This window comes from Thermomyces lanuginosus, assembly GCF_041956635.1.
Source record: "Thermomyces lanuginosus strain ATCC 200065 unplaced genomic scaffold VTN49scaffold_7, whole genome shotgun sequence".
Classification (NCBI taxonomy): domain Eukaryota; kingdom Fungi; phylum Ascomycota; class Eurotiomycetes; order Eurotiales; family Trichocomaceae; genus Thermomyces; species Thermomyces lanuginosus.
In genome coordinates, this window is record NW_027192341.1 from 1,230,104 (window position 1) to 1,256,604 (window position 26,501).

Here is a 26,501-nt window from a genome sequence, read left to right on the forward strand (position 1 = left end):
TTTTTTTGGCACATCAAACCCTCCGTGGACTTCTGCCGGGCTTCGTATTGATTCGTGGCGATACCGCTGATGATCCATATCCTCCTTCGGCCGCCTGACCCACGGCAAGCTGAAAGGCGGTCATGCCGCAAAATTGTGATTTTGGTTTGGAGATCTGCAATTTACAGGCTCATGCTGCGGCTCTTGTCTGAACACGAGCCAATTATTGGCAAGGTGCAAAAGCCTCACCCTTGATGTTGGTCACTCATGTCAACCAAACCTGAACTACCTTGGCTGAGCTCAGTGTACCAAATTTTTTGACAAATTGAAGCTGCGCCAGCATGCGAATTCCGGCCACATTTCGCTGCTGATTCATGTGGGTCACAACGCAATATGCGCATTAGGCAGGGAAGTTTCCTATGGAATTGATGCCTGTCTGACGGGTTCTCATGCTGCAGCAGCGAACAATGGCCTTTTCTCGGTTCTAAGAGGAACTTGACATCAACAATACCTACTAATAATCCCAGATATAGTCCAAGCTATTCGCGTTATTGTCAGCATATAGCACAAGTCTCTTCTTGGATGCGTGCATCCGCTGTTGGTCATCTGTAAAGACAGCTAACTTTCCAAGTGGGAGGACAGTCCACCCCGCAGCGGTAGCCTCGAAGGAATCCTGTCAGCCAGAGCGGCGTGTCTCTCGGAGTTGCTCTGGACGACCTCGGTCCCGGCTCGGATATGTTGATTGTATTCGGTAGACAATCAGCTGGCTACGTCTTCAGCATGTATAGAGCTCCGGTTCCATATAGATAGGCGATTAAACGTAGCCAGCGTCCCCATTCAATCTATTCCTTTCTAGCTTCCTCCCAGTTCCTAGTTGTTGACTCGTCCCACAAATTCCCTTGTTGATATCGGGAAAATGATCATCCGAAAGAAATATTCTCGTATACTCCGTACTTAGGGATCTACATTTAGGACATTTAGGGTCCCGTACGGAGTAGACTCGGACGGTAGAGTGGATTGACTGTGGAGCCTCGTTCCTCGCGCTAGGGGGATCGTCTTCCGTAGTTACCGGATGGAACCATGGATTTAAATGTGCGGCAAGCTTAAGTCAATTGGAAGGTGTAGTTCTCCGCATCTGACGGGTTTCTTGTCGACACAAACTTGTCTGTTTTCATTCCCGAGCTTGATCTAGTCGACATGAAGGTCGATTTGAATTCCAACATGTGACTTTCACACGCTTCAAAACCGCAGGCGAATACACGGAGTAAAATATCTCTGAGGACTACGTCATTGTTCAAGCAGTCGGGAGAATGAACGAGTTCAAATGTTTGTTGGGAAATATAGCATACTTCGTTTCAAACATTCCAATTCTCGCTCATTTGGCACAAAGTTTGGATTGAAGAACCAGAGCTCAACTCCGGCCTCATTGGCCAATCCAAACACCTCGCGGTCACCAAAGACTTTTACGAACCGTTGGTCACCGGTTTTCCGGAATTTTTGCAGGATCCAGTTCGAGGACCTGCGCCGGATTTGAATCTGGTGTAGAGTTACCGTACTGGTGGTGGCGTTGTAAACGGCAACTTGACTTGTTTCAGAGGTACAGAAATATATCAGATAAGGGGTAAGATAGATTTTAAAGTCGGCTAGGTTGAGAAGATCTGCAGTTCTGATCCACCGGACGTTGAGCCGGTCGGCAGCGTAATCGTACTCGAGGTGTATCGTAGAGCATGTGTCAGTCACAAGAAAGAGCTGATTCACCGACTTGTGGCCGAAGGCGTGACATCGATAGAAAGCCATAGTATCGAACTGGCCGTTAACGGGCAGATCCGGGGGCAGCGGCAGATGGAATGTCTTCTTTGCAAGTAGCTGCCCCGTCTCCATTCTCCATTTGGTTTGCTGCACATTGGGAGGCAGTTTCTTCCAGTTCACCTCGAATGCCACCAGCACGTTGTCAGCCGCTTCCACGTGGTACAATACTGGTTTCGAAAAGCTGCCAATCTGCTGCACATGATTCGAACTCAGATCCCAAACATAAAAGGAGCAAGGTTTCCCTTTGGAATCATTATTGAAAACAACCTTGTCCTCGACGATTGTTTCGAGATAGTAAACAGGGGGGATCTGCTGATTGAGCTTCCTTTCGGTACGTATATCATATGCTGTCATGTCGTACATGCCGCTCCACCTAAGATGAACATCAAATTAACTACTGAACAGGTGACAAGATAAAGAGATCCGCTCTTCTCACTTACATTTCGAAGAAACCCGTAACAAGATATCGATCAGACAGCATTACGAACTGGACATACCCTAGATGATGATGGCTGTAGGGCCAGGTTGATTTTTTCCCGGTCTCGAGATTTATTATCTCGGCTTGGCTGCTTTTCGGAGTGGTATAGCACAGACGACGTGACCGGCAATCGATCCTAACGGGCATGTAAGGAAAATCGGTTGGCCATGGGAGGAAGATCCTCTTAATCGGCCGGGCATGCTCCAAATTATACCGCCATCGGAAATAGTTCATTGCATCGGCCATCGCTGCATCTGTGCTGACACCTTCCTGGTCTAAACCCAGGAACGCAAGCGTTTGGCGCAAAATAGGCTTGATGATCGTGTCGCACGAGAAAATTGTACGCCATTGCTTGGATACCTAAGCCCTGTCAGGATAAATCGCTTATGCCTTAACATTTGATTGAGCATTATGCACCCTCTGACTTCGAAAAATATCTTCCAGATCCAGATATTCCACGACTTGAGCCAGGAGTTCGAGTGGCAGGGAGCCGACTATATCATACATGTTCTGGAATCAAATCTGCATTCCGCTTCGCAAGAGGTTATCGTTGCTAGTCTATTGACGGGGATTTCGACGGTCGGCATCTCATATCTTCGTTTATATACTGGCCCCAAGCTGTGAGGAATTGGTCATTTGATACATCCAATTTGTTCCTTGCACCCGAGCCAACCACTTCAGGTTAGTCCTCTCGTATTTTTAGGACTCAGCGTACCTATTTGGTTAGGCCTATCGAGCCTCGTGCGAATAGCCGGGCTTGATGTGTCAGCCGCTTCCATTAGTACATTTCTTTTTCACTACCTCGTCTCTCACCGCAACAACGTTCCCTCATCAGAATCAAGACGGCCTGGGGTTTCTTGTATCGCAGTATGTTCTGTAGGCGTAATTTATTTTCAACCTCACCTCGGTATGCCGTAAATATGGAGGAAGGACCACTCAGAGAACTCGCAAATGGGTGAAGTCGTATGAATCCCAGCGGAATCACCATAATGTCAAGAGACGTAGCTGTAGTAGACTTCACTGTGCAGGTTGGTATGGTGCGTTCAAATTCCCGTGTTCAGGGCGGACTGATAACCTGAGCATGACCTTGCCGGCATCGTTACTGCCGCAGAGAACGAGGGGTTAGTTCTGGAAATAATAGGTAACTGGGATATACATACTTATCTGAACTACAAAGTGCTGCTACTGTAATACCCTCTCCGATGATTCGCCCACAGACAGCTCAGTATAGTCCCTTACTGCTTCATGTCTTTCTGATAAATTGGCAATTTCGAACGTTCAGTTGCTTGGGACTTTGATATCAAATATGCGCCATATTCTGTTTCAGCCTTTTCAACACCTGCGGATCTGGCACAAATCTTGGACTGAAGAACCAAAGCTCAATACCACTCTCATCGGCCAAGCCAAGAACCTCTCTGTCGCCAAATACATCCCAGAAGCGTCGTGGACCATCTCTTCTCTGCAATTTGTTGCGTATCCAGCTTGACAGACCACGCCGCATCTGGATCGCGGGCAGGTTTACCGTGCCGGTGGTAGCATTATAAATGGCAATGTGATCACTCCTCCAGGTCCAGAAGCAGATGACATTCGGGGCCAGACAAATTGTGAGGGAGCCTTTGTAAAGAGGATCCACACTGCGGATTCTTTGCGCGCTGAGCTGGCCGACGGCATAGTCATACTCCAGGCGCACCGTGTCGTACCTGTCAGTCGGTAAGAAGATGTGGTTCACTGTCTTGTGACCGAAGGTGCGACAGCGATCAAATCTCCACTTGAATCCGTCATTGTGGTGATCAGCCAGCTCTGGTAGATGGAATGTTCCCTTCGCAACCTGCTGTCCAGTAGTCGTCTTCCACTTGGTTTGCTGCATCTCCGGCGGCCGTTTCTCCCAGTTTATCTCGAATGCCACCAGTATTTTCTCAGTCGCAGCCACATGGTACAATACGAGGTTGGAAAAATAGCCAATCTTCTGCATATGATTCAAACTCAGATCCCAAACGTGGAGTGGCCGACTTTGCGATCCGGCACTGGCGATGAAAACTACCTTATCCTCGACGATCGCTTCCAGAAAACCAACAGGAGGAATCCGTTGACAGATTTTTTGTTTTGTGTGTAAATCATATGCTGCCATATCGTGCAAGCCCCAACTAGCCACAAAATTAAAATCTGAACAGTCCATAGGATAAAAACGTCCGCCTTACAGTCCGAGTGAGCCCGTAACAAGATATCGATCAGAGAGTTTCAAGAAATCGACAATTTGTGTAAGCTTCCCGCTCAGGGCCCAAGTCGATTTCTCCCCAGTCTCGAGATTCAGCATCCCGGCTCTCCCCCCCTTCGGCATATTACAGCACAGCCGGCGCGATCGACATTGAATCTTAGCCGGCAAGCTGGTAAAACTCGCTGGCCAGGGGAGGAAGATCTTCTTGATTGGCCGGGCATACTGCAGGTTGTGCCGCCATTGGAAATAGCTCATTGCATCGGCCAGCGCTACATCTGTGCTGACTCCCTCCAGGTCTAGACCAAGAAATGTAAGTGTTTCGCGCAAGAGAGGCCTGATAATTGTGTCGCATGACAAAATTGCGCGCCATCGCTTTGAGACCTGAACCTTGTCAGGACAATGTTTGAACCCGAGCGAAGATACACGCACCCTCTGGCTCCGAACAATATCTTCCAGATCCAGATACTTCACGATCTGGTCCAGGAGTTCGAGAGGCAGTGAACCGATAATATCACACATGTCCCCGAGTCGAATCTGAGATGCCGCTCCGGGGTGTTTACAGCTGATGTTATTGAAGAAGCGCCTAAAACTCAAGCACTCCGTTGACAAAGGACAGAGAAGGACTTGCGGGGGAAGTAGATGCATTTGATCCAACCACTTCAGGCTAGTTCACTTGTAGGCTGAGTTTACTCAGTATGCCCATCCGAGCGCAAACTTGAGAATGAGGTGATTTTCAGCAAATTCTGGGAAGAGTCAGCCAGATTACCAATTGACGGGCGATATTTTGTAGTACTTTATTCCGTATCTTCTACCAGAAATAGGTAGAACCCAGATACTAATAAACTTATCATTGCCCGTATTTCCTATGGCGCTTACTCTTGTGGAGATGATAAACTCAAATACAGAATTTTCTTGTGAGATCTCAAACGTTCTCTATACTTCGGCTCAACTTTCTTTCCAATTCCTGCGGGTCTGGCACAAAATTTGGATTGAAGAACCAGAGCTCAATGCCGATCTCGTTGGAGAAGCAAAAGACCTCGCGGTCGCCAGAGATAGCTACAGGAGGTTGATCGTCTGCCCAATCCTTGCACCATTCCCGGAGTACACAGGTCCACGAGCTGCACTGTTCACGGACATTGTGGACGGCTACCGTGCCAGCGGGGACGTTGTAGGCGTTGACACGGCCGGAATTCCAATTCCAAAGGTGGATCAAATTAGGAGTCAGATACGTTTTGGTAGAGATCGAGTCGATGTCGTCTTCAGTTCGGCGCCATTTGACGCTGAGCTCATCGGCGCCGTGGTCATACACGAGGTATATAGATTGGAACCAGTCGTAGAAAAAGTCTGTCAAGAAGAAGAGCTGGTTCACTGTCCTGCTGCCCTTAGTGTGGCATTGATCAATTCCCGGAAGAGACGGGCCCATTTTCCGTAGCGGTAAGTGGAATGTCTTTCTTGCAAGTAGCTGTCCCGTCGCTATCCTCCACTTGGTCTGTCGTACCTCTGGCTGTCGTTTGAACCAGTCTACGTTGAATGTCACCAGTTCGTTACTGGCTGAGTCCACGTGGTATAAATCGAGATTGAGGAAGCTGCCAATATGCTGCGCATGATTCGAACTCAGATCCCAAACATAGAGGGAGAAAAGTGTATCTTGAGATCGGAAAACCACCTTATCCTCGACAATGGCATCCAAGGAAAAGCCAGGGGGGAGCTGTTGATTAATCTTTCGTTCATAATGTAAATCATAAGCTGTCAAGTCATATAATCTATCCCTAATGATCGTAAAATTAGACATTGGGCAGCTGACGAGATAGATATATCCGGTCCTTCTCACTCACTTCTCGAGCAGACTCGTGATGATGAGATACCGATCGGACACCCAAGCTTTAATTTCCTCTGTACTGCCTGCAGCCCAAGTGGATTTCTCCCCGGTCTCGAAATTTATCATCTCAACTTCCCCGCGACCAGGAACGTCGTAGAACAGCCGACGAGAATGCCACCGGACAGTATTAGATTCGGAGGAAAAGTGAGCTGGCCAGGGGAGGAAGATCTTCTTGAGCGGGCGAACTTGCTCCAAGCAATGTCGCCATCCGATATAGCGCATCCTGCTGGTGACTGTTATGTCTGTCTTAACACCCTCCTGGTCCAGGCCAAGGAATATAAGTGCCTCGCGAAAGAAAGGGTTGATGATTGCATCGAACGAGAGTATTTCGCGCCATCGCTTTGAAACCTGAACCTTCTCAGGACAATGTTTAGATTCAAACGGAGGAGTGCGCACCCTCTGGCTCCGGACATTGTCTTTCAAATCCAGATACTCGATGACATGAATCAGAAGCTCAAGGGGCAAGGAGCCGAGAATATCACACATTCTCTTGAGCTGAGTTCAGAATTTCGTCTCGGAGGGATGTATCATTTGTATCGAAGAACTCAATCGCCATGAACTATTCGGCAAACCAGCTGAGAGCGGGACCTGTGGGGAGTCAGTATACACCAAGTCTAACCACTTCAGGGATAGTACGGTACTCCGTAGGCTTACTAGTTTACTACTTCGTCGTGTACCCCGTAGGGCACAGGGTACTCCGACTGGTAATATACTCCTACCGTAGGGAGTAGACCCAGGACACTTGAATGAAATACTTATGCTCCTGCAGACAAAAGAGCCAGCTGTACTGCAGTATTTGTCAGCATCTATCCAACACCTTGTAAGAATAACAGTTGATTGAGATCTATTGGAGTCGTTGATACTGTCCCCGCCGCTTTCCCTACCCTAACTTCAAAGTCCTGAAGACGTGGAGGAAGATCAGCCTAAAGGACTCCTAGAATAGGTTAATCCGGATGAATACATGAATTCTCTGGAAGACATGGTCAGATAATCCCGTATAGGATGCCGAATAACGTTTCAAATCCTACTCGGAGTGAGCGATCGGAGTGTATCTAACCTCGCCCAAGTGGTTAATACCGCCTGCGACGTAGAGTTATTCCTCAGTGATACACATTTTACTTGGAGGAAACACTTGAGGATTTGGACCAGAAAATTGCCGCTACCCATTTCCGCATGCCCTTCTGCTATCCCGTTATGCCACCCGGTCACGGACACGATAAGGTGCCTAGCTGCTCCGTGTCCTGGTTGTGGGTATCGGTGTTTATAGGAAGTAATTTCATATGCTGCTTGGATCTCTAGGGAAAATCAAGTATGTGCCATATTTCGTTTCAGCTTCTTCAATACCCGCGCTCTGGCACAGATTTTGGATTGAAGAACCAAAGCTCAACACCCATCTCGTTGGCCACACCAAAGATCTCACGGCCACCAAATACATCACAGATTTTCCATGGACTCCATAGAAGTCTCTTTCTCCACAGCTGCTTGTGTATCCAACTCGACAGGCTGCGCTGTATTTGAACTTGGAGCGGGTTTGCTGTGCCGGTGGCAACGTTGCAAACATGGAGCTTATTGGTATTCCACATCCAGAGGTAAATCAAATTCCTAGTTAGATATGCCAGGATTGCTTCATCGTTGAAGGAATATTCTGTGTGGATCTTTTGGACACTGAGCTGGTCGACGGTGTAGTCATACTCGAGGTGCAATGTGTGGTCTGTGACGCGTTTGTTTACGTTCACACAAAAGACTATAGTATGGATCACTGTCCTGTGGCGGAAAGTGAGAGAGCGTCTGTAAGGAAATGCGAATGGGTCATTGGGGCGATCGGCTGGCAGTGATAGATGGAATGTTTTCCTCGCGAGCAGCTGTCCGGTAGTCGTTTTCCATTTGGTTTGCTGCACCTCGAGCGGCTGTCTCTCCAAGTCGATCTCGAATGCCACCAGTACGTTCTCAACCGCGGCCACGTGGTACAAAAGGAGGTTTGAGAAGCTGCCAACTTGCTGCATATGATTCTGACCCAAATCCCACACATAGAGAGGGCTATCTTCTGATAGATGACGGAAGAAAACCTTGTCTTCAATAATTTCTTCTATTTAATAAGCAAAAGGGATCTGTTGATAAGATTTCTGTTTTGTATGTAGGTCGTAAGCCGTCACGTCGCCGAAGTCCAACCTAAGTAAACCAATACATTAAATATTGAACAACGAACAAGATGGAGGAAAATCGGCTCTTCCAAGCCTACGTTGAGAATATGCCAGTAACAAAGTGCCGGCCAGAGAGAGAGGAGAAGTCAACGCCCACTATAGGCTGTCCGCGGGCTGCCAACGTTGATTTCTCTTCCCAGTCTCGAGGTCGAGAACAACGGCTTTGTTGCTCACCGGAATGTTGTAGCACAGTCGGCGCGAGCGGCAATGGACTCTACCGCTGCCCAGGTTGGCAAAGTGTGTTGGCCAAGGAAGGAAGATCTTCTTGACCGGTTGGGCACGTTCTAACCCATGCCGCCATCGGAAATAGCTCATCGCATCTGCGTTTGCTGCATCTGTGCTGGCGCCGTTCAGATCCAGTCCCAGGAATGCAAGCGTCTCGCGCAAATAAGGCGTGATAATTGTGTCACACGAGAGAATCGTACGCCATCGCTTCGAGACCTAAGTAATGTTAGGATGAGCTGTTAGCTTCCCAACGTCAAGTCTAGCCGAGCATCCACCCTCTGCCTCCGGATGATGTCTTCTAGATCAAGATACTCCACGACGCGAACCAGGAGTTCGAGAGGCAAGGAGCCGGCGACATCATAGTACATGATTGCGAAACGAACCGAACATTCCGTTTCCGAGGCGCATATTGCTGGTAGGCTTATTAAGTTGGAAGATACTGAAAACCAATTTGTCCTTGATGATTGCGTCCAGAAAGATAATGGACAGAATCTGCTGAGTGAGTTTCTATTTTGTGAGTATATCGCATGCCGTCATGACGATGACGCGACTCGGCCTAAGCTCACAAAGTAAATGTTGAACAGCCGACAAGGTAGAGAGGTCTGCTCCCTCCACCTACACTTCTACGCCGATAGTACGATACCGGTCACACAGCTCAAAGAATTCGAAAAATCGTATAGACTCCCCGCTAACTACCCAGGATGATTTCTCCTCAGTTTCAAGATCAAGAGCAACGGGTTTGTTGCTTGCCGTAATGTAATAGCACAGCTGGCGCGAGGGGCAATGGACATAATTATTTAAGCAGGAAACGCGGGCCGGTCAGGGAAGGAGAATTTTCTTGACCGATCAAGCAGGTTCCAAGCCATAATGCCATCGAACTTAGCTCATCGCATCGGTGATGGGTTCTGTGCTAACGCCCTCATAGTCCAGCCCCAGGAACGCAAGGGTTTCGCGCAAGACAGGCTAGATGATTGTATCGCACGAGAAGATCGTGCGCCATCTTTTAGAGACACAAGTCTTGTAAGGGCAATGTATTACTGCCAAAGTCTGAACATCTCATCGAGCGATACGCACCCTTTGAAACCGGCAAATATCTTCCAGATCTAGGTGTGCCACAATCTGAACTAGGTCGAGAGGCTGCGAATCAACCATATCGTACATACTTGATCCCAGATGAGAGATTCCGCTTCGGTGGGATTCATTCGCTGGGATTGAAGGAGATTTGATATAAGCATCTTCCGTGGGCGGCTGAGATCACGACGTGTGGGAGAGCAACGACACCGAACCCAACCACGTCCTGATCTAACGTACTTGAAGGCTCAGTTCATTCTGGGACTGTAGGTGTATCTGAACGAGAAATCTCAATTTCTTTCCGTGTAATCCTCACCGCAACATTCGATTTTTCAAAACAAACGCCAGTTGAGATTCTTGAAGCTGTCGTTGAGCCAGGTGTCCCAAAATAGGTTTGGGTGAGCGTCTGAACGTTATCTTTGACAGGCAGCTTACATAATCTGCCCCTGCCATCCCGGAGGAATCCGCCCCAACTGGCCCAACAACAGCTTTTTTTGACCGAAATTCAAATCGCTCGTTTTGACATCCAATTGCTCCCTTTCACCTCCCCCGTCCACTTCCTAGTTGTGGTCATGTTGTCGCGATCGCTCTGGGCGCGTCAGGTGGCGCCATTGCGGCGTCGAGCCTTTGCTCCTCTGGCTCGTCGTTCCGTCACGACGGACGCCGCGTCGTCGCATGCCGAAGAAATCCCAAAGGTATATTCGGAATTGGCGTGAACCTAGGATCTCAGCACGTGTACTGACTTGGACCGTAGGAAGATGACAAGCCGTTCACTGTGCGGCTCTCAGATGAGAGCTTCGAGACTTACGAGCTCGATCCTCCTCCGTACACGCTACAGACGACCAAGAAGGAGCTGAAGCAGATGTACTATGACATGGTCTCAATGCGGTGCGTTTTATGCTCGAGCTCCTTTTACCTTTGCTGCGCCTTCTCTGACTAGAGTATAGGCGAATGGAGATGGCCGCCGACCGTCTATACAAGGAGAAGAAGATTCGAGGATTCTGCCACCTGAACACCGGCCAGGAGGCTGTTGCTGTCGGTATCGAGCATGGTATCACACGGGAGGACAAAATTATCACCGCCTATCGGTGCCACGGTTTCGTCATGATGCGTGGCGGTCCCATCAAGTCCATCCTTGGAGAGCTGCTGGGTCGCCGGGAGGGCATTGCCTATGGCAAGGGCGGATCCATGCACATGTTTGCCCCTAACTTCTACGGCGGTAACGGTATCGTCGGTGCGCAAGTTCCTGTTGGCGCTGGCTTGGCTTTTGCCCAGCAGTACACTGGCGAGAAGACCTGCACGTTTGCCCTGTATGGTGACGGCGCCGCCAACCAGGGGCAAGTGTTTGAGGCGTTCAACATGGCCAAGCTGTGGAATCTCCCTGTCGTCTTTGGCTGCGAAAGTAGGTCTTTGACTAGCTATTCTATTGGAAAACATCGAGCCCAGGCTAATTGACGTTAGACAACAAGTACGGCATGGGCACAGCCGCCTCTCGGGCCTCCGCTCTGACTGACTATTACAAGCGGGGTCAGTATATCCCGGGGTTGAAGATCAACGGCATGGACGTTCTGGCGGTCAAGGCTGCCGCGCAATACGGCCGTGAGTACACCCTCGCTGGTAAGGGCCCGCTGGTTTATGAGTATGTCACCTACCGGTACGGCGGCCACTCGATGTCGGACCCCGGCACGACGTACCGCAGCCGTGAGGAGATCCAGCGGATGCGCAGCACGCACGACGCGATTGCCGGGCTCAAGCAGAAGCTGCTTGATTGGAAGGTGGTGACTGAGGAGGAGCTCAAGGCCCTCGACAAGGAAGCGCGCGCGTTTGTCGATTCCCAGGCTGAGGAGGCTGAGAAGATGGCCCCGCCGGACCCGACGAGCCGTGTGCTTTTCGAGGACATTTACGTGCGCGGCAGCGAGCCTCTCTGGATGAGGGGCCGTACAGTCGATGAGACATTCTACTACTAGACAGCCACATACTTTCCAGTCTATGTTTTGTAAATGAGGATCTCTCCTTGTATTTTAGGGTTGATTTTTCTACCTGCCAATGATAATTATCTCGAAGAATATAGACTCGAATTCGATTAAGGGTATACCCATTATCCCGCCCAAAGAAAAAAAAAATTCCAAGCACCGAACCCGATCCTGAAAGCCGACTGAACAAAACTGACGACAGTGCAACAAATTTTGGGAAATACAAACATGGAAGCGAAAAAATATTATTGAATTTCACTCCCGCCCGGGCTCCTGTCTCAGCATCTCCAAGATCATTTCCTGCGTCTGCTGGATTGAGTCCAGCCGCTCCTCGAACTGTTCACGGTCCTTGCGGAGCTCTTTCCGGAGTTCCTCATGGAGCTCTGACTTGAGCTTCGCCAGGTCACCCGAGATTCCAGAGGTAGTTGTCTGGTTTTCGCCGGAGGAAGCGTTGGTGGTGGATTGATTGTTGGCAGCGTCGGAGGATGATGATGATGCTGCTGTTGTTGTACCCTGGCCGTCGGCCTTGGAGGAGCTCTGTTCGAGGTGCTTGTTGAGTTTGCCCAAGGTTTCGAGGATTGCTGTTGTGACGTTGCTGTTGGCAGCGCCACCGTCCGGCAGCATTGATGGATGCCCAAACTGGCCTGGGTACGCGTACGGCGCGCCGAGGGCCGCCGCCTCTGGGTTGCGGAACATGGTGTCATAACCCGCGGGTAGCTTGACTCCCGGAGGAGTGGAGAAGGCCACGGGGCTGTAGGGCATCCCCGGAGGCCACTTCTGTGGTGTCGACTGCTGCCATGGGTTGGTCCCGGCGGCCGCGTTGGCCGCGTTCGCATTCGTGCCGGCTGAGCTGGAGCGCCGCCGTTTTGCTGGACGGCCGGCACCGCGGGAATCGCGCACCTCAATGCGCTTCTTCTCCGCTTCTGTGAACCGCTCCCATGTTGGGATCCATTCGTCAACGACCTTGCGCCATTCCGAGAGTAGAGGTTCATCCATGCCGTTTCGAGCAGCGGCGGCAGCAGCAGCGGCGGCGACCGCGGCCGCAGAGGATGCTTCGTCTCCGCCCCCACCAGCGGCTGCGGCTGCGGCTGCGGCGGCTTTTTGCTCCGCCAGCTCCTTCATCCGTTGCTTCGTGACCAATTCGACCTTGCGCCGCACCGAGTGCCATGAGTAAGGGTGTCCGTGCTCTGTTGTAAACTCGCGCGCAACTGTCCGCCACCATTCGCACAACTTGCTCCGCTCGCCAAACGTCGCTGCGTGCCGATTGCAGATCTCAAACAGCTTGATCTCCTCCTTGGGCGTTAGCCGTCGCGCATAAGGACTACGCCCGACATCGCGCTCGCCGCCGGCTGTTTCGTGGAGCACGGCGCCGGGCGGTAGTGATTGTCCCAAAGGACGCGAGAACTGCGACGCGTCGCCATGATTGCCCGCACCTGTTGTGCCGTCGCCTGCTCTCGTCGTACCGTCTCCCTCTTCGTCCTCGACCATCACCGACTCCCGTTCTCCTTCGCCGTCTCGGCTACCCTCCATTCGATTGTCTACCACTCCGTCATGCTCTCTTGTCGCATCACCCTTGGGGTCGACAACTCCATCGCCATTTGGCTGCTGGCCGCGCTGCATCGCTGACGGTAACCATCGCATTTGAGACATTTGAAATGACGTGCCGCTGTTATTTCTACCTGCAACATTCGCGTTGTTTCCATTGACTGCAGCAGTATTATTTGCGGCGGGCGCGGTCATCGGTGAACCACGCGTCCCATGATTCAAAATTGGTATCCCGGACGGCCAGGAATACATGCTTCTTTTTTTGTATATGTGTTTTATTTGCCCCCGGCGACAATAAAAATAAAAAGGAAAAAATTACACGCCGCGACGTGTTTGTCGAGGGTCTGATAAGCGGACCGCGGCGTTGTTGATTATTGCGCCGTTGAGCAAAGGATGATGGAAAATCGAGTACCGGACTGGGAAAATTTGAAAGGAAAGATTGATCAAAGATACTTAAAATCCCGGGAAATGGCAACAGCGGGAGAGTCGAAAAAAGGGGAGGGAAAGATGGGAAAATGAGAAAAATTTTCGCGCCTTTGCTTTTTTGTTAACTTGGCATTTGACAATCGCACTAATTTAGGCAGTGGTCCACTGGTCTAAGAGTCATGATTGGCTGCCATTTCTATCACTCAGATTTTCGTTACGTAACCCCTGATGATTTGTGTATCAGTAGTGTAACATTTTGCACATTGTGGAGCCATACCCATGCAAAATGGGAATTTAAAAACGTTTTATTGGCTAAAATGATTGCCATATGGTGGTACGTAATTTCTTGGCGTATTTGAACTGTAAATCGGATTGCGAATCGTACGATCATTCACTCGGCATCCGATTCCGGCTGTTCTATGGGCCAACTTAAATGAAATTACCAGTCCTGTTTGTGGATGGCTGTATGCAGTACTTCGCAGCAGCGGCAGCATTCGTACCTTGTAGAAAGTAGAGATCAATAGTCTGATGTCTAATCTTGAAACCAGCAAATTGACAAAGACTGCCACCAAGCAAGGATCATGAACGGCGGGTGTGAAGGTGTGGAGAAATAGATGAGCTGTGAAACAGACGGACTCACAGAGCAATGGGTGGATGAATCGGTGAATACGCCGGGCGTTACCATTGGCAAAAGCATAAGCAGGAAGACAATCTCGTACATGGAGAGCAGGGAGTATACAATGGCTGCTATTTTGGACAGAAAACCTGACAGAAGGCAATCAGGGAACTCAAGACATTGCGTTTGCTGGAAAATATATAAAGCTCAGGATTCCGTGGCCGGTACAACATCAAGTCATCGAATTCGAAAGTAGAACTGCAATCGCCATAGTCAGCGCCTAGCAGAGGCATCATTCTTATTTGATCGCATTCCTTTCAGGCCATTGATTCGCCGACAACCACGGTGCAACGCAGATCAAGTGTGTTGGTAGGACGGGAAACCTGGTAGGCAGCAGTAATTCTCTAGAACATTGCTGAGACAGCAGTGACTGGAATGGTAGGCCAACAGTATGCATACGGCAAAGAGATTCGAGGATACGGGCTCGTAAGAAGAATGGAACGTAATCTATCATATGATACAAACTCCCATAGAAATACAATACATTATCAATCGAATCGAATCCGATACCAATCCGTCACCGCCGTCGCAAATACCACGCAAATGCCGCTTGTCCGATTGACTCCGGGAATGGTGTCGGGACTTCCGACTGACCAGGCTTGGCGACCGGATGGCGGAGGTACACAGCTGCGCAGATGTTGTGGTTGACCTCCAGATACCGAGGGATGAACGCAAAGGCGCTCATGTAGTCGCGCGGGCGCCACGGTGTCGCGTATGGCTTGGTACTGTCGATGGGATTGTCGCGCATCTGCTCCAGCGCGCGCTTCAGGGTTTCGAACTCCTCATCAGTGAGTTCAGAGAACTCGGTTTCTCCGGCTTCGAGGCTGGCGGGATCTTGAGCAGCTTTTTCGAAAGCAGCCTTCAATTCGTCACTGATTGGTTGCTCGCTGGATTCGTCCTTTTTGGCCGGTGTCTTGGATTGCTGCTCATCTGCAGATGCGCGCTTCTCTGCCTTGTCTTTCTTCTCCTTCTCCTTTTCCTTTTCCGGCTTTGACTCCGCCTTCTTCGCTTTTAGAGCCTTGATGAGCTCAGAGAATTGGGTTTCTAGATTTTCCGCAAGGACGTTGCTGCCAGATGATCGCGACAAGACGCTACGGACGGCTCGCTGGAAGCCGCGCAGCTCCTGCTTCTTCTTGGCGGGAAGGACGTCCTTGTCTTTCGACAGGATGGTCTTGGCCTGACTGAGGAGCGTCTTCAAAACCTTTCTGGGGTCCTTCTCCTCCTCTTTTTCGGCCTCTTCTTTTTTGCTTTCCTCTTGAGCGGCGCTTTGCTCCGTGTTTTCAGCGGCCTCTTCAGAGCCCTCTGCCTGCTTCTTCCGAGCCTCAGCAGCGGCTTTCCTAGCTAATCGCCCCTCGCGCCGTTCTGCTCGGCTCTTGGGTGCGCCCGTCGCATACATGACGCGTTCGGGGTTGACTTGGAACATATCGCCGGGGTTAAGAAGGTAGCCAGGATATTTCATCTTTCGATATATCAGCACATGAAATAGAGTCCAAACTGGGGGAATCCTGCCAAACCTTCTTTCCATTGACAGTAACATGACCGTGGACGACAAATTGCCTTGCTTGCCGCGTACTGCTGGCAAACATAGCTCGGAAAATAGCCACATCGAGCCGTCGTTCCAGAGGAGCAAAAGTCATCTGCATGAAGGGAATGCGTTGAGGAGTAGATGAACCGCCGGACTTCTCCAAGCCCGATCCGCGACCAGCGGACATCGCCGATCCATCATCCTGCGCCAGCTGACTTGGGCTCATGGGAACCACGCTACGCAGGCGACGGGAGAACATGAGCTCCCATTGACCCTCGCGCACCTGCTCGCCATGATACGCCCGAGCAGCAGACTTTGCAGCCCATTTTTGTTGGAAGAATGTCCGGTTGGCCGTCGACGGAGGCCTGTATCGACTGAGGTTATACAGGTTGTATTTGCTCCATGATTGTCGGATTTTCTGTCGAGAAGTAAGCAATTGGTTTGAAATGTAAGGAGAACTTTGTGAGATATCTTACCGCCTTGCTTAATTGCGTCGTCGCCCTGTTTCTCATGATGAACCAAGTTCTAGCGACGTGGCAGACGAAGCACTCATTTCTTGAGCTCCAAACACCCGTCCGCAAATTTCGAAATCGGAATTGAAGTCACATGATCGGAAAGAAGCAAACTCTCCAAACAGTTCAAACATTGCAAACAATCCAAACTCAATTGCATTTCTACACAACAGTGCAAACATTTCCCGCCACCTGAATTTTTCCCGCCAATCATTATCACTCGCTTAGCTGACGACTGACTCCACCCAATGTTATATAAACCTGCTTCTGTCGCTGTCCTTTTGATCTTTTTCTTTCTTTCTTTTCCTCATACTTACCTTGTTTGGGTGGCTGCGATCAAGAAGGCGGTCCACCACAGACTGGTCCCTGCATTGCACAGCGTGGAGGAACAGTCTGTCCAACGGCCTTCGGGTCATTGGCAGGCGTATTCTTTGGCACCCTTCCTCTCTGAGGATCTACCTTCTTTTCATCAACTCTCAGCCTTGAGCTGGGGATTGGAGAAGAGAAGTAAGCCTACTCGTAGTACCCTCCTTAGGTCGAAAAGGACTTTACGGATAATGGTTGCCTGCATGAGAGGAGCAGTTTGCGGGTAAATTGGCTCCGATGGGGAGGCTCCAGTTGTCTGGATCACCCCTGCAATAGGGTGTGCTAAGCTCGTCGACTGTTGAGATTCCGCATGGTTTTTTTTTTTAACCAAGCTCAGTCCAAAAATGTCTGCCCCTAGACTGGAGAAAAGTTTTCCAATACTATCCACTATAACAGCATAGAGCTTTAAGTATTTTCCTCAAATGGAGTTAACACTTGTAACCGCAGCGTTTTGAGGCATTTGAGAACGGGATTCTGCTTGAATCTTACTGCCTGCAGGTGGCAGTTGCTGAAGATCTTGATTTGGGGAACTATTTGGCTCAACACAAGTGGCTACAAAACATCTCCCGTATTTTCTATGGAATCTACGAAGAATGGAGTCGAGGATTGGACGCGCGAGCAAAGTTTCTTATTACGTCCCAGATCCAAACCTCCTTCGCTCTGAAGCGCCAACCGCCCAACTGTTTACAACTCTTGGGTGTGTGGTCGCGATATACGTGAAGAGTGTTCAATATCTGTTACCACAAATACAAACTTCAGAATATCCATCCTCATGACGGTTCGTTTGAAAGTATGGTGGATCGTATATTTACATCGTCTAGCTCATATCTTCCGGTTCTTGCTGACTCTCGCCCAAATCTCGGCCCAGAACGCCTCCTGATGGAAATGCCTGTATGAATGCCTCGTACTCTCCTGGGCCCATGTCAAGTTCCCTGAATAGCTCCCGAGCCATTGTCATGGTCTCCACCGTAATGCCGGATTCTAGTGCGGCGGCGTCACTATAGGCCAAGCGCACCAAGGCCAAGATGTGCTTCTCTCGGCCCCCGACCAACCTGCCGAGTATCGAGCGTAGGTCCACGCCTTCGCTGCTCTTGAGTACGCCGTAGAGAAGGTGTACCATGCGATTCACCAGTGCCGTTCGCAGATCGTGCTCTGGCCGCAACGTTTGCAGTGCATCGAGTTCATCGTAGACGTTTCGGAAGATTCGACCCAGAGTGAGTTTTGACGATGCGATGAGTGCACTGCCCCAGTTGCTCTCTGGGTCATTTCCCTGAAAGGCAACGATCTCGAGCATGGACAGCACCTCCAGGCGCATCTCGCAGACTTCAGCCGGGAGGTAATCGTCACGGCCTTCGTCGGGAACGGGATACTCGCTCAACAGGCATACTGCCCGCTCGATGAGATGCTGTTCAGCCTCGCGCTGAGTGAGGCCCATTTGTTGATCGTTGTCGATGATGGGGCCAAAGGTATCCCGGCGAAGACTAGTGGACAATATGTTGACTGCGAGAACAATATCTTTCAGAAGTTGGTGGTCGTTCAGATACGAGAGGCAGTCCGCGTGAGGAATGGTTTTCCAGAGCGTTTCATGCGCTTTATCGTTGCGCCGACATGCCGTGGAGACGATATAGAGTAGATCCAAGGCCTCGGTAGTGCTAGCTTCCTCGTGGATCAAGGAGCGCGGCGTTCGCCGTACCTGCCCAGGGGCGACACTCGACACGGGGGAATGCTCAAACCGAACTGTGCCGTTGATTCGCACCGTCTTACAGATGACATGTGCGAGTTCCTTCACGATCGCGGGGACGATCGTTGTCATGTCCAGCTGGACAATGAACCTCACCCAGCTAATGAACATGGATATCGGCTTGTAGTACTGCTCGTTGATGGCACGCGACCATATCGAGATTATGGAACGCGCAAAGTCTACAGCGTAGTTATCCGAGGTCGATGACGACGTCTCCTCCAGGACTATCGAGGACAGTTTTCTACTCGGCTCTGACGGGAATGCCAATTGGGCCATGACTTCCAGATCCGTCTCGATGTTGGGCGGTGTTCGATGGGCCAGAATCTGTTTCATGTGGTGTAAACTGCGATCCTTTTGCCGCTGCCTCGGCTGCAGGCTCTTGTGTTTGAATAGTTCTGATTCTGAAGCTGCTGCTTGAGATGGTGGCGCCTTCGCTGGACTAAGTTCCAGCGCTGCCATCGGGATCGGGGAGTCCTGGCTTGGTTTTCGCTTCCGTTTCGCAGGCATTGACGGCGTACTTCGCCGGGACCGCCCACCTACAGATTTCGTTGGCGAAGGGGCCCCGATCTCTGTGTCATCAAAGCCGTCCCGGAATAGCAGCGTGCGTTGGTGCCTTGGCGTCGTCGGGGCGGGCTTGTCTTCGATCTTGTTCTTGAGTTTCTGCTGATTTCGTCTTTGCATCTCCTCGCGAAGCTCATCTTGAAGGAAGAGGTTTTCTGTTTCCAGTTTTTTCCTATCCTGAGCGGCAGCTTGTTCTGCTTCCCTGATTTTCTCATTCAGTTCGGCAAGTTCTCGCTTTGCATCCATATATTTCTGGTAGTACTCGTCCGTTGTGCGCTTGAGCTTGCTTCTGAGAATGCTAATCTCCCCTTCTTTTGTTCGAAGCGTCTCTTCAAGCTGCCGAACTCTTTCCTCCATTACACCCGCGCCGTTTTCTTGCGCTACCTAGTCAATATTAGCTATTGACTCTCCAGCAATATGGAGAGAGACGGCCGTCCTACCTCGTGAGAGACTCCATGTTCTGGCTGGGACGACCTTGCCGTTGCCTGGCCATCACGGGGTGCATCCGTTTGTGAGGACACCAGGATGGGCAAATTCGCAGTCTGGCCAGGACGCGGTCTGACTGCGTTCGCAACGACGCGTTGGGCCTGTAACTGCTCCAGAGCCCCATGTTCTTCGGAAATCTCTGCATCAAGCTCGCCGACGCCAGTGTCTCCGTATTCCTGAGCGAGCTGAGCGTCATTTGCTTCCGGCACATTTTGCTCAGCGAGGTTTTGCGTTGCCGCGTATGCCTGCTGTTCGAGCTGGAGCCAGGTCCCAACGTCGAATCCGTCGTCCGAGAATTCGTCATCGCTGTTGTCCATGCCCAGGGATTGCGGGGCCCATGAGAGAGGGAAAAATAGGACCTAAAAGGTCAGCTAAAAAGAATGGCAGGGTTTACACCCTGGGCCGTAAACGATTCCCGCCAGAATCTGCTTGTTTTCCTGCAGCGTCCCCAATCCTTGTGCCAAGCCACTGCAGCGACGTTGGGCCGGCAGAATTGTTCAGCCTAGAGTCATGCATTGACCAGATTGCTCAGCTGGACTCGTAATTCTCCTGGCTCTTCATCTCATCTCTCTTCCATCTTTCCAAACGAATTTATCCCTCTGAAATTTCTCCCAATCCCAATTGCCATCTGGGCAGTCTCGTGACTGGTACTCGGTTTCCCCGCGAAAACGCTGACGTAAGCAATTTCCGTCACATGAAGGCGAGACAGCCTGAGTGATCAACGATTAACCTTACGATTCCGCCCGTTCCGCTTTCTCTGTTGACAACTAAGTTAGTACTTTTTCGGACGACCCCGGTTTGAATCCCAGTCGGTCGACCTGCGACCGTAATCACATAATCTCGCCGCAATGGCCAAGTCTCGGAGAGGGGTGCGGTTTCAGCACCGATTAAATGGCGACCGGCGACAGAGTTTCTCAGACGCCAGCGATGCGCCGTCGGAGCCCGGCAGTCCCAGCAAAGCCAGCCATGTGGTCAAGCACGAGACAATTAAGGAAGAGGTAAGCTTTGATTGCTGCAGCGTGAGGTGGCTATCGATTGACCGAACAAAAGAAACCGGAATTGTCCGAGTACGAGAAGAAGAAGCAAACTTTTATTACGCGGACAATATGGACATTCGTCATGATCGCGGGATTTTTTACCGCCATGTTCTCGGGTCATCTGTATCTGGTTGCGATTGTGACCACGGTGCAAATCATGTCGTTCAAGGAGGTCATTGCGATCGCCAACGTGCCGAGCAAGGAGAAGAATCTGCGGTTCACCAAGTCGCTTAACTGGTACTTTTTGGCTACAACCATGTACTTTCTGTACGGGGAAAGCGTCGTCTACTATTTCAAGCATGTCTTGCTGGTCGACAAGGTGTTTCTGCCTCTGGCAACGCACCACCGATTCATCAGTTTCATGCTCTACCTCATGGGTGAGTGAGAGTTGGGCGCGTGATATTACTGAAGCTGACATGAGCAGGCTTTGTATTTTTCGTTGCGACGTTGCAAAAGGGCCATTATCGATTCCAATTTACCCAATTCGCTTGGACACATATGGCCCTGTACCTGATCGTGGTGCAGGCACAGTTCATCATGAACAACATTTTCGAAGGCATGATTTGGTTCTTCCTGCCAGCATCGTTGGTGATCACGAACGACATTTTCGCTTATGTTTGCGGAATCACTTTTGGACGCACTCAACTGATCAAGCTGTCGCCGAAGAAGACGGTGGAAGGCTTCATTGGCGCCTGGATTTGCACGATCATCTTTGGGTACATCATGACCAACATTCTGATGCGCTATAAGTACTTTATTTGCCCGGTCAATGACCTGGGTGCGAACATTTTGACGGGCTTGGAGTGCACCCCGAACCCGGTATTTACGCCCAAGACGTATCATCTTCCGGAATGGACCGGGCTGCCGAGGACCATCCGCGTGGCCCCTATGCAGTTCCATATCCTGGTCTTTGCGACGTTTGCCTCACTAATCGCGCCATTTGGTGGGTTCTTCGCGTCCGGTCTGAAGCGGACCTTTAAGATCAAGGATTTTGGCGAGTCGATTCCGGGTCACGGGGGTATCACCGACCGGATGGACTGCCAGTTCATTATGGGTTTCTTTGCCTTTATGTACTACCACAGCTTCATTGCGGTGCACAAGGCCAATGTTGGCGATATTATTGAGACTGCCATCACGGGCCTGACGGTGGACGAGCAATTTGAGGTTGTTCGAGGGTTGAGCAAGTATCTGTACAACCAGGGCGAGGTTTCCGATAAGGTATGAGTGGTGTTCTCTCATTCAGGTTCAAGCTTACTGACCGTTCCTAGCTTTTGAGCTGTATAAGCGAGCAACTTGTTCGACGATAATTCTTTTTCATCATCATGCCTTTCTCGTCTCACCAACGGGTCTTTACGGCTTTGCCCTTCATTCGTACCAACTCCGTTTGATTTGTTGTCCCCACTCCTGTGGAGTTTGTTTTCTCTTTCCATTCAACGAATCCGGCTGTACAGGGGTTCAACGATCGAAATTGCGACCTAATGTTACCAAGTGTATATCCTTTAATGCTTCTCTTCTTTTGCATAAAACTTCAAAAGGAAGAAAAGTGGCAACGTTTGGTTTTTGTACTTTTCGAGCCATCGAGTCTTGGCTTTTCTTTCAGGTTGTGTGAAGTGCTCCGGAAGGTATCGTGGTGGGTGTTACTTGAGGATGATGTTCCTCGATGTTTATAATATAATTGGAACGAGATGTGCCCAGTCGTCGTTCTGGTCATCATCATCATGCTATGTTTTTCTAAATCTCTTCAAAAGCTCATAGTATACACAGCCGATTATTTTATTTGGGTATCATCATGCCGCCCATACGAATTTCCCCCAACACCAACCGAAGAGAAAGAGAAGAAAGCATCACGCGTAAGACGGTTTTACTGGATAATCAGTCTTCAACTATATACTCCTCCACCTCGTCCTTAAAGTACGCCGAAACAATCTTCTTTTCGGCCTCGGCTTGCGCAGCGTCGAGCATGAATCTTACCGTGCCGTCGCGGCCGCGATTATCGTTCGGAGCCGGCCGCTCGCCGATTGCGGAGGCGGGCGTTAGAGGGTTGACAGGCGTTGCCGGCGCAGCGGAGTTGGGGTTGTTACTCGCGTTGTGTGGGGGGTTAACGCCATTGGCGGCGGCCGGATGTGGCGGTTTACCCGTGTAGCGTGGCAAGTTTCTGGCTTCCGCTTCCTGATTCAGAGGGATGCGGATGGCGAGGAAAGCTTCTAGTGGGAATTGCGGGCCGCAGACGGTGTTGTTGCGGTGATGGATGTACAGGTCCAGAAGATCGAGGAGGGTCTCTGCGGGCTGTGTCAGTCACATCTTTCAATCAGGGTTGGGCTATGAAATTTTCACTACCCATGACTTCTGCACGTTCGATGTTCCATTTCTCATACCCCTTCCCCTCCTCGACATCGGTCAGCCCGCCCTGAACTAATCTGGATGCGAGTTCCAAGCACGCAAATGCCATTGCTGCTGCCGTTTGTTTCAATGGTGCGAAAGTTCGATATAAGTCCAGCGAAATGCCGTACGCAACGAGCCCAACCTCGTCGGATTTCTTTACCCCGTACTGCTTGGCGAGTTTGATCAGCAGTTTTTGCGGATGGCGATTACGGAAGTCAAAGCCGGATGACTCGAGCATCAACCGCTCGAGGATGATAATGCTGCGCGAGTGCGCATCGAAGACCTAGTACCCAAAGTCAACGACGATCGACTTCCATCTTTTATGTGAAAAGAAGACGAACCGGATCATCTGGTGAAAGATGTTCCCCTGGCAGCAGCTTCAGATTATAAGCTGCCGAGACGATATCCCGGGACTTCTTAAGCGTGTCCTCGATCTTGCATGCCGTGAACAGCGCGGCAGCAGCGGCATCCTGTACGAATTAGCACGTTATGTGGCCATCATCGTTCCGAGTGGCGAGCCACGAACCAGGTAATTATACTGATTTTCCGGGTGTACGAGCCGGAATTTGTGATAATATACGCATGCCGTATTATACGTCCTCACAGGTCTGTATCATTCACCATCAGCTCATGTTCCCGGCCAAATGCCATTCTATACCCACAATCGAAGCGCCTTGCGCACATTGTCGATCCATGTTACGCCCTGAATTCTGATGTTGTCCTCCCTCTGCGGATCCGACGCAGTTGCCGCGAGACATTCTTGTACTGTATGCTCAAGAGTATACGGTTTGGCGACCTGAATGAAAGACGGATGTGGCTGCGGCGGTGGTTGCGGCTCTGGTGAAGGTGATGGAGGGGGAGGTCTCCGGTCCGGTCGCGGGTGCGGCGGCGAGTGGAAGCGGTGATGTCTGCCGGGGCCGTGCGGATGGCCTCCTCTTCGAGGTCTGTTGTGACGGTCGACCATAGTCTAATGAGCACTATGGCGGGTTGGCAGCTTGAATGCAATTGAAAAGTCGTACGCTTGTTGTCATTGGATGATGGATTGATTGCCGGATTGATCGTTTTTCCGGCCGAGTCTTATCTGATAAAGCTGAGTATTTTGGTTTGCTTATCTTAGCTCCATCCCGGGATGTGGAGTGCTGCTGTAGATATCCAACTGAGTTTTGGGCTGATGCTATGGGACAGATCTTCATATTTTGTCGCAATCGCGTATTTCGCGTATTTGAGTTAAGAGAAGTGAGGAGAAGGTTCGAGTGAGAGAGGAAACAAGCGCAATGGCTTCATTTTCCCCCGCATCCTTGCCTCACCCTGCCCTGGCAGCTTATCTGACAAAGTGAGGGGAGGGGGGGGGGGGGGGGGGGCGGCCAAACTCAATTCCTGCTCCTGAACTTCCACGGCACGCATCACCAGAATGGCGTTCCAGCTAGATCCTTGTGTCTACAGTGCTGCAACGGGACGCACAAGGCATTGGTTGAGAAGCGCTCCTGCGAGCAGCCACTGAAGTTCTTCGCGGCATGGTATTGTCCGTCAGTTCTGGGAACATGAAACCGGTATGAACTTCGTCTACTGACACCATTGCAGTTTCGGTAAGCTATACTTGAGCTTCAAGTTCAGATCTGTTCCTGAAGATTTACTAAATCGCTTGCAGTTTAGCGTATCTGGCTCACCCTCGAGGAGAAGCAGATCCCCACAAATATATTGAAGTCCATCCCTTCTGCAAACTCTCAAGCCTCCTTGAAGTGAATCCGCGCGGCCACATCCCTACCCTTTCAATTTCTCGAGCCGACGGACCCAAGCCCCTTACGAATCCACCGTCGTAATGGAGTTCTTCGAGGAGGCCTACCCGACCATCCACCGCGGCTCATGCCCACTGACCTATACGACCGCGCGCGTGCCCGGCTCTGGAGAGATCACGCCACGGCGGGAATCATCCCCGCGATGCACCGCTTCCTGCAGTTCCAGCCCATGTCCGACAAGGAAGGACTGGCGCGCGTTCGCCAGGAGTTTCTCGATCAGATCGCCACGTGGGCTAAGGGAATGGATCCCGAGGGTCCGTTCTTTTAAAGTGTGCTCAACACCACGAGTGAGAGGGAGAATTATATGCCAGTTTATAAGGAGTATGCGGATAATGCTGCGCAGGTCGAGAAGGCCAAGGCACTAAAGGCTTTGATAAGTGTTCCTTAATTGCAGAGGATATCATCTCATGTACTCCGTACTGTACATCAAAATACTAATCAATCATGACGGAAGATGTAGGTCATTTCTTTTCGTACTTTCTCAGTAGAGACTGCATAATCGACACCGCACCGGATCGATATCCTCCGCCAAATATGGCGTGGTGGTTGAGGTGATGATATCTGTCGCAGTCAGCCTGGCATCGGAAATCGTACATCAGGGTATTGACTCACAGCTCATAAAGCGTCACCCGATCATTATACTCTTCCACCGGCTCCGTCTTGGGGACAATAGCATGATACTCATCGAAAAAAGCCTTCCCAAAACCACCAAACATGCGCATAATCCCAAGCTCATACTCGTTGTGCGCATAACAAGCCGAGGGATCATACACGACGGCTCCAACCTCATCCTCCTCATCCTTATTTCCTCCACCACCGACCTTCGGCTTCACAATCCGCCCCGTACTCGCATTTCCACTCCACAGGTCCCCATGCACCACTACGGGCGTAATTCCTTTTTCCCCACCGAGATGCCCATCACGCAATAAGGCTGGGACGACTGAATCCACCGTACGTTGTACGAGCTCGCGCAACGCCGGGTCCCGGCCATTGCGCCGTTCCGATTCCGCCAGTATAGTGAGCAGCCTCTCCTCCGCGAAAAATTCGGCCCACGATTCCCGGAAACGGTTTGGCTGTCGCGTGTCACCGCAGTATGTTGCGACGGGGAAACCGAACATGGGCTTGCGGACTTGTCGCGACGACCCTCCGTCTGCAGATTCCTCTGTCACAGTGACGGGTGGTGCAGGCGTAGAGTGAAGCTGTCCCAAGCGCTGCGCAAGGGAGTTCGCTTTCTTCGTCTTGGAAGACGATAACCGTCCACCGCTAAGGTCAAGAAATTCAGTTACGAGGAAATATCCCCTCCCGTTATCTAGCTCGCCGTGTGCCAGCGCCCGCGGACAGAACCCAGGAACTGTCGATGCAATTGCATTGAGCGATTCGTATTCGCCTCGAAACATCTCTTGACCTGATGGGGAAGTCTTGACAAAGTACTCTCGTTCTTCTTCCTCATCTTCCCGGCCTTCGCGCGGGACCCGCGCGCGGATGCGCCCGGTGCTGGCGAAACCCGAGCCGAGACCGGATGTTGAGAGGCTGGATTTGGATGCGTCGAGGGGGAGGGAGAGGGCGCGGAGAATTGCTGGAGGGACCGGTGACATTTTGGTGTCTTCAATTGTTGTGG

General features: G+C 50.8%; 14 protein-coding genes across 14 annotated transcripts; 3 read left to right on the forward strand and 11 right to left on the reverse strand.

The window, feature by feature from the left end:
- Positions 1-1,299: 1,299 nt before the first annotated feature.
- Positions 1,300-2,773, reverse strand: VTN49DRAFT_7953 (uncharacterized protein; the record flags this gene model as incomplete). Its single annotated transcript, XM_069416279.1, has 3 exons — positions 1,300-2,161; positions 2,229-2,626; positions 2,684-2,773. The coding sequence occupies 3 exons, from the start codon at positions 2,771-2,773 to the stop codon at positions 1,300-1,302; spliced, it is 1,350 nt and encodes a 449-aa protein (XP_069272314.1).
- Positions 2,774-3,566: 793 nt separating this feature from the next.
- On the reverse strand, positions 3,567-5,000 carry VTN49DRAFT_7954 (uncharacterized protein; the record flags this gene model as incomplete). Its single annotated transcript, XM_069416280.1, has 3 exons — positions 3,567-4,410; positions 4,465-4,862; positions 4,911-5,000. The coding sequence occupies 3 exons, from the start codon at positions 4,998-5,000 to the stop codon at positions 3,567-3,569; spliced, it is 1,332 nt and encodes a 443-aa protein (XP_069272315.1).
- Positions 5,001-5,403: 403 nt separating this feature from the next.
- VTN49DRAFT_7955 (uncharacterized protein) lies at positions 5,404-6,846 on the reverse strand (the record flags this gene model as incomplete). The annotated part of the gene is made up of 3 exons (XM_069416281.1): positions 5,404-6,250; positions 6,317-6,708; positions 6,757-6,846. The coding sequence occupies 3 exons, from the start codon at positions 6,844-6,846 to the stop codon at positions 5,404-5,406; spliced, it is 1,329 nt and encodes a 442-aa protein (XP_069272316.1).
- An 851-nt stretch (positions 6,847-7,697) lies between these two features.
- On the reverse strand, positions 7,698-8,363 carry VTN49DRAFT_7956 (uncharacterized protein; the record flags this gene model as incomplete). The annotated part of the gene is made up of 1 exon (XM_069416282.1): positions 7,698-8,363. One exon carries the CDS (start codon positions 8,361-8,363, stop codon positions 7,698-7,700), a length of 666 nt encoding a protein of 221 aa, XP_069272317.1.
- Positions 8,364-8,657: 294 nt separating this feature from the next.
- Positions 8,658-9,154, reverse strand: VTN49DRAFT_7957 (uncharacterized protein; the record flags this gene model as incomplete). The annotated part of the gene is made up of 2 exons (XM_069416283.1): positions 8,658-9,002; positions 9,062-9,154. 2 exons carry the CDS (start codon positions 9,152-9,154, stop codon positions 8,658-8,660), a joined length of 438 nt encoding a protein of 145 aa, XP_069272318.1.
- Positions 9,155-10,429: 1,275 nt separating this feature from the next.
- On the forward strand, positions 10,430-11,824 carry VTN49DRAFT_7958 (uncharacterized protein; the record flags this gene model as incomplete). The annotated part of the gene is made up of 4 exons (XM_069416284.1): positions 10,430-10,552; positions 10,612-10,745; positions 10,805-11,259; positions 11,319-11,824. 4 exons carry the CDS (start codon positions 10,430-10,432, stop codon positions 11,822-11,824), a joined length of 1,218 nt encoding a protein of 405 aa, XP_069272319.1.
- Positions 11,825-12,085: 261 nt separating this feature from the next.
- VTN49DRAFT_7959 (uncharacterized protein) lies at positions 12,086-13,570 on the reverse strand (the record flags this gene model as incomplete). The annotated part of the gene is made up of 1 exon (XM_069416285.1): positions 12,086-13,570. One exon carries the CDS (start codon positions 13,568-13,570, stop codon positions 12,086-12,088), a length of 1,485 nt encoding a protein of 494 aa, XP_069272320.1.
- Positions 13,571-14,994: 1,424 nt separating this feature from the next.
- On the reverse strand, positions 14,995-16,514 carry VTN49DRAFT_7960 (mitochondrial 37S ribosomal protein uS4m; the record flags this gene model as incomplete). Its single annotated transcript, XM_069416287.1, has 3 exons — positions 14,995-15,936; positions 15,992-16,420; positions 16,479-16,514. The coding sequence occupies 3 exons, from the start codon at positions 16,512-16,514 to the stop codon at positions 14,995-14,997; spliced, it is 1,407 nt and encodes a 468-aa protein (XP_069272321.1).
- A 1,183-nt stretch (positions 16,515-17,697) lies between these two features.
- VTN49DRAFT_7961 (uncharacterized protein) lies at positions 17,698-19,985 on the reverse strand (the record flags this gene model as incomplete). The annotated part of the gene is made up of 2 exons (XM_069416288.1): positions 17,698-19,566; positions 19,623-19,985. 2 exons carry the CDS (start codon positions 19,983-19,985, stop codon positions 17,698-17,700), a joined length of 2,232 nt encoding a protein of 743 aa, XP_069272322.1.
- A 531-nt stretch (positions 19,986-20,516) lies between these two features.
- On the forward strand, positions 20,517-22,012 carry VTN49DRAFT_7962 (uncharacterized protein; the record flags this gene model as incomplete). The annotated part of the gene is made up of 4 exons (XM_069416289.1): positions 20,517-20,666; positions 20,719-21,082; positions 21,130-21,923; positions 21,974-22,012. 4 exons carry the CDS (start codon positions 20,517-20,519, stop codon positions 22,010-22,012), a joined length of 1,347 nt encoding a protein of 448 aa, XP_069272323.1.
- Positions 22,013-22,041: 29 nt separating this feature from the next.
- VTN49DRAFT_7963 (uncharacterized protein) lies at positions 22,042-22,419 on the reverse strand (the record flags this gene model as incomplete). Its single annotated transcript, XM_069416290.1, has 2 exons — positions 22,042-22,202; positions 22,272-22,419. The coding sequence occupies 2 exons, from the start codon at positions 22,417-22,419 to the stop codon at positions 22,042-22,044; spliced, it is 309 nt and encodes a 102-aa protein (XP_069272324.1).
- A 158-nt stretch (positions 22,420-22,577) lies between these two features.
- Positions 22,578-24,051, reverse strand: VTN49DRAFT_7964 (uncharacterized protein; the record flags this gene model as incomplete). The annotated part of the gene is made up of 5 exons (XM_069416291.1): positions 22,578-22,984; positions 23,043-23,370; positions 23,429-23,557; positions 23,614-23,695; positions 23,750-24,051. The coding sequence occupies 5 exons, from the start codon at positions 24,049-24,051 to the stop codon at positions 22,578-22,580; spliced, it is 1,248 nt and encodes a 415-aa protein (XP_069272325.1).
- An 899-nt stretch (positions 24,052-24,950) lies between these two features.
- On the forward strand, positions 24,951-25,271 carry VTN49DRAFT_7965 (uncharacterized protein; the record flags this gene model as incomplete). The annotated part of the gene is made up of 2 exons (XM_069416292.1): positions 24,951-25,137; positions 25,195-25,271. 2 exons carry the CDS (start codon positions 24,951-24,953, stop codon positions 25,269-25,271), a joined length of 264 nt encoding a protein of 87 aa, XP_069272326.1.
- A 73-nt stretch (positions 25,272-25,344) lies between these two features.
- VTN49DRAFT_7966 (uncharacterized protein) lies at positions 25,345-26,478 on the reverse strand (the record flags this gene model as incomplete). The annotated part of the gene is made up of 2 exons (XM_069416293.1): positions 25,345-25,444; positions 25,496-26,478. 2 exons carry the CDS (start codon positions 26,476-26,478, stop codon positions 25,345-25,347), a joined length of 1,083 nt encoding a protein of 360 aa, XP_069272327.1.
- Between the last annotated feature and the right edge of the window lie 23 nt (positions 26,479-26,501).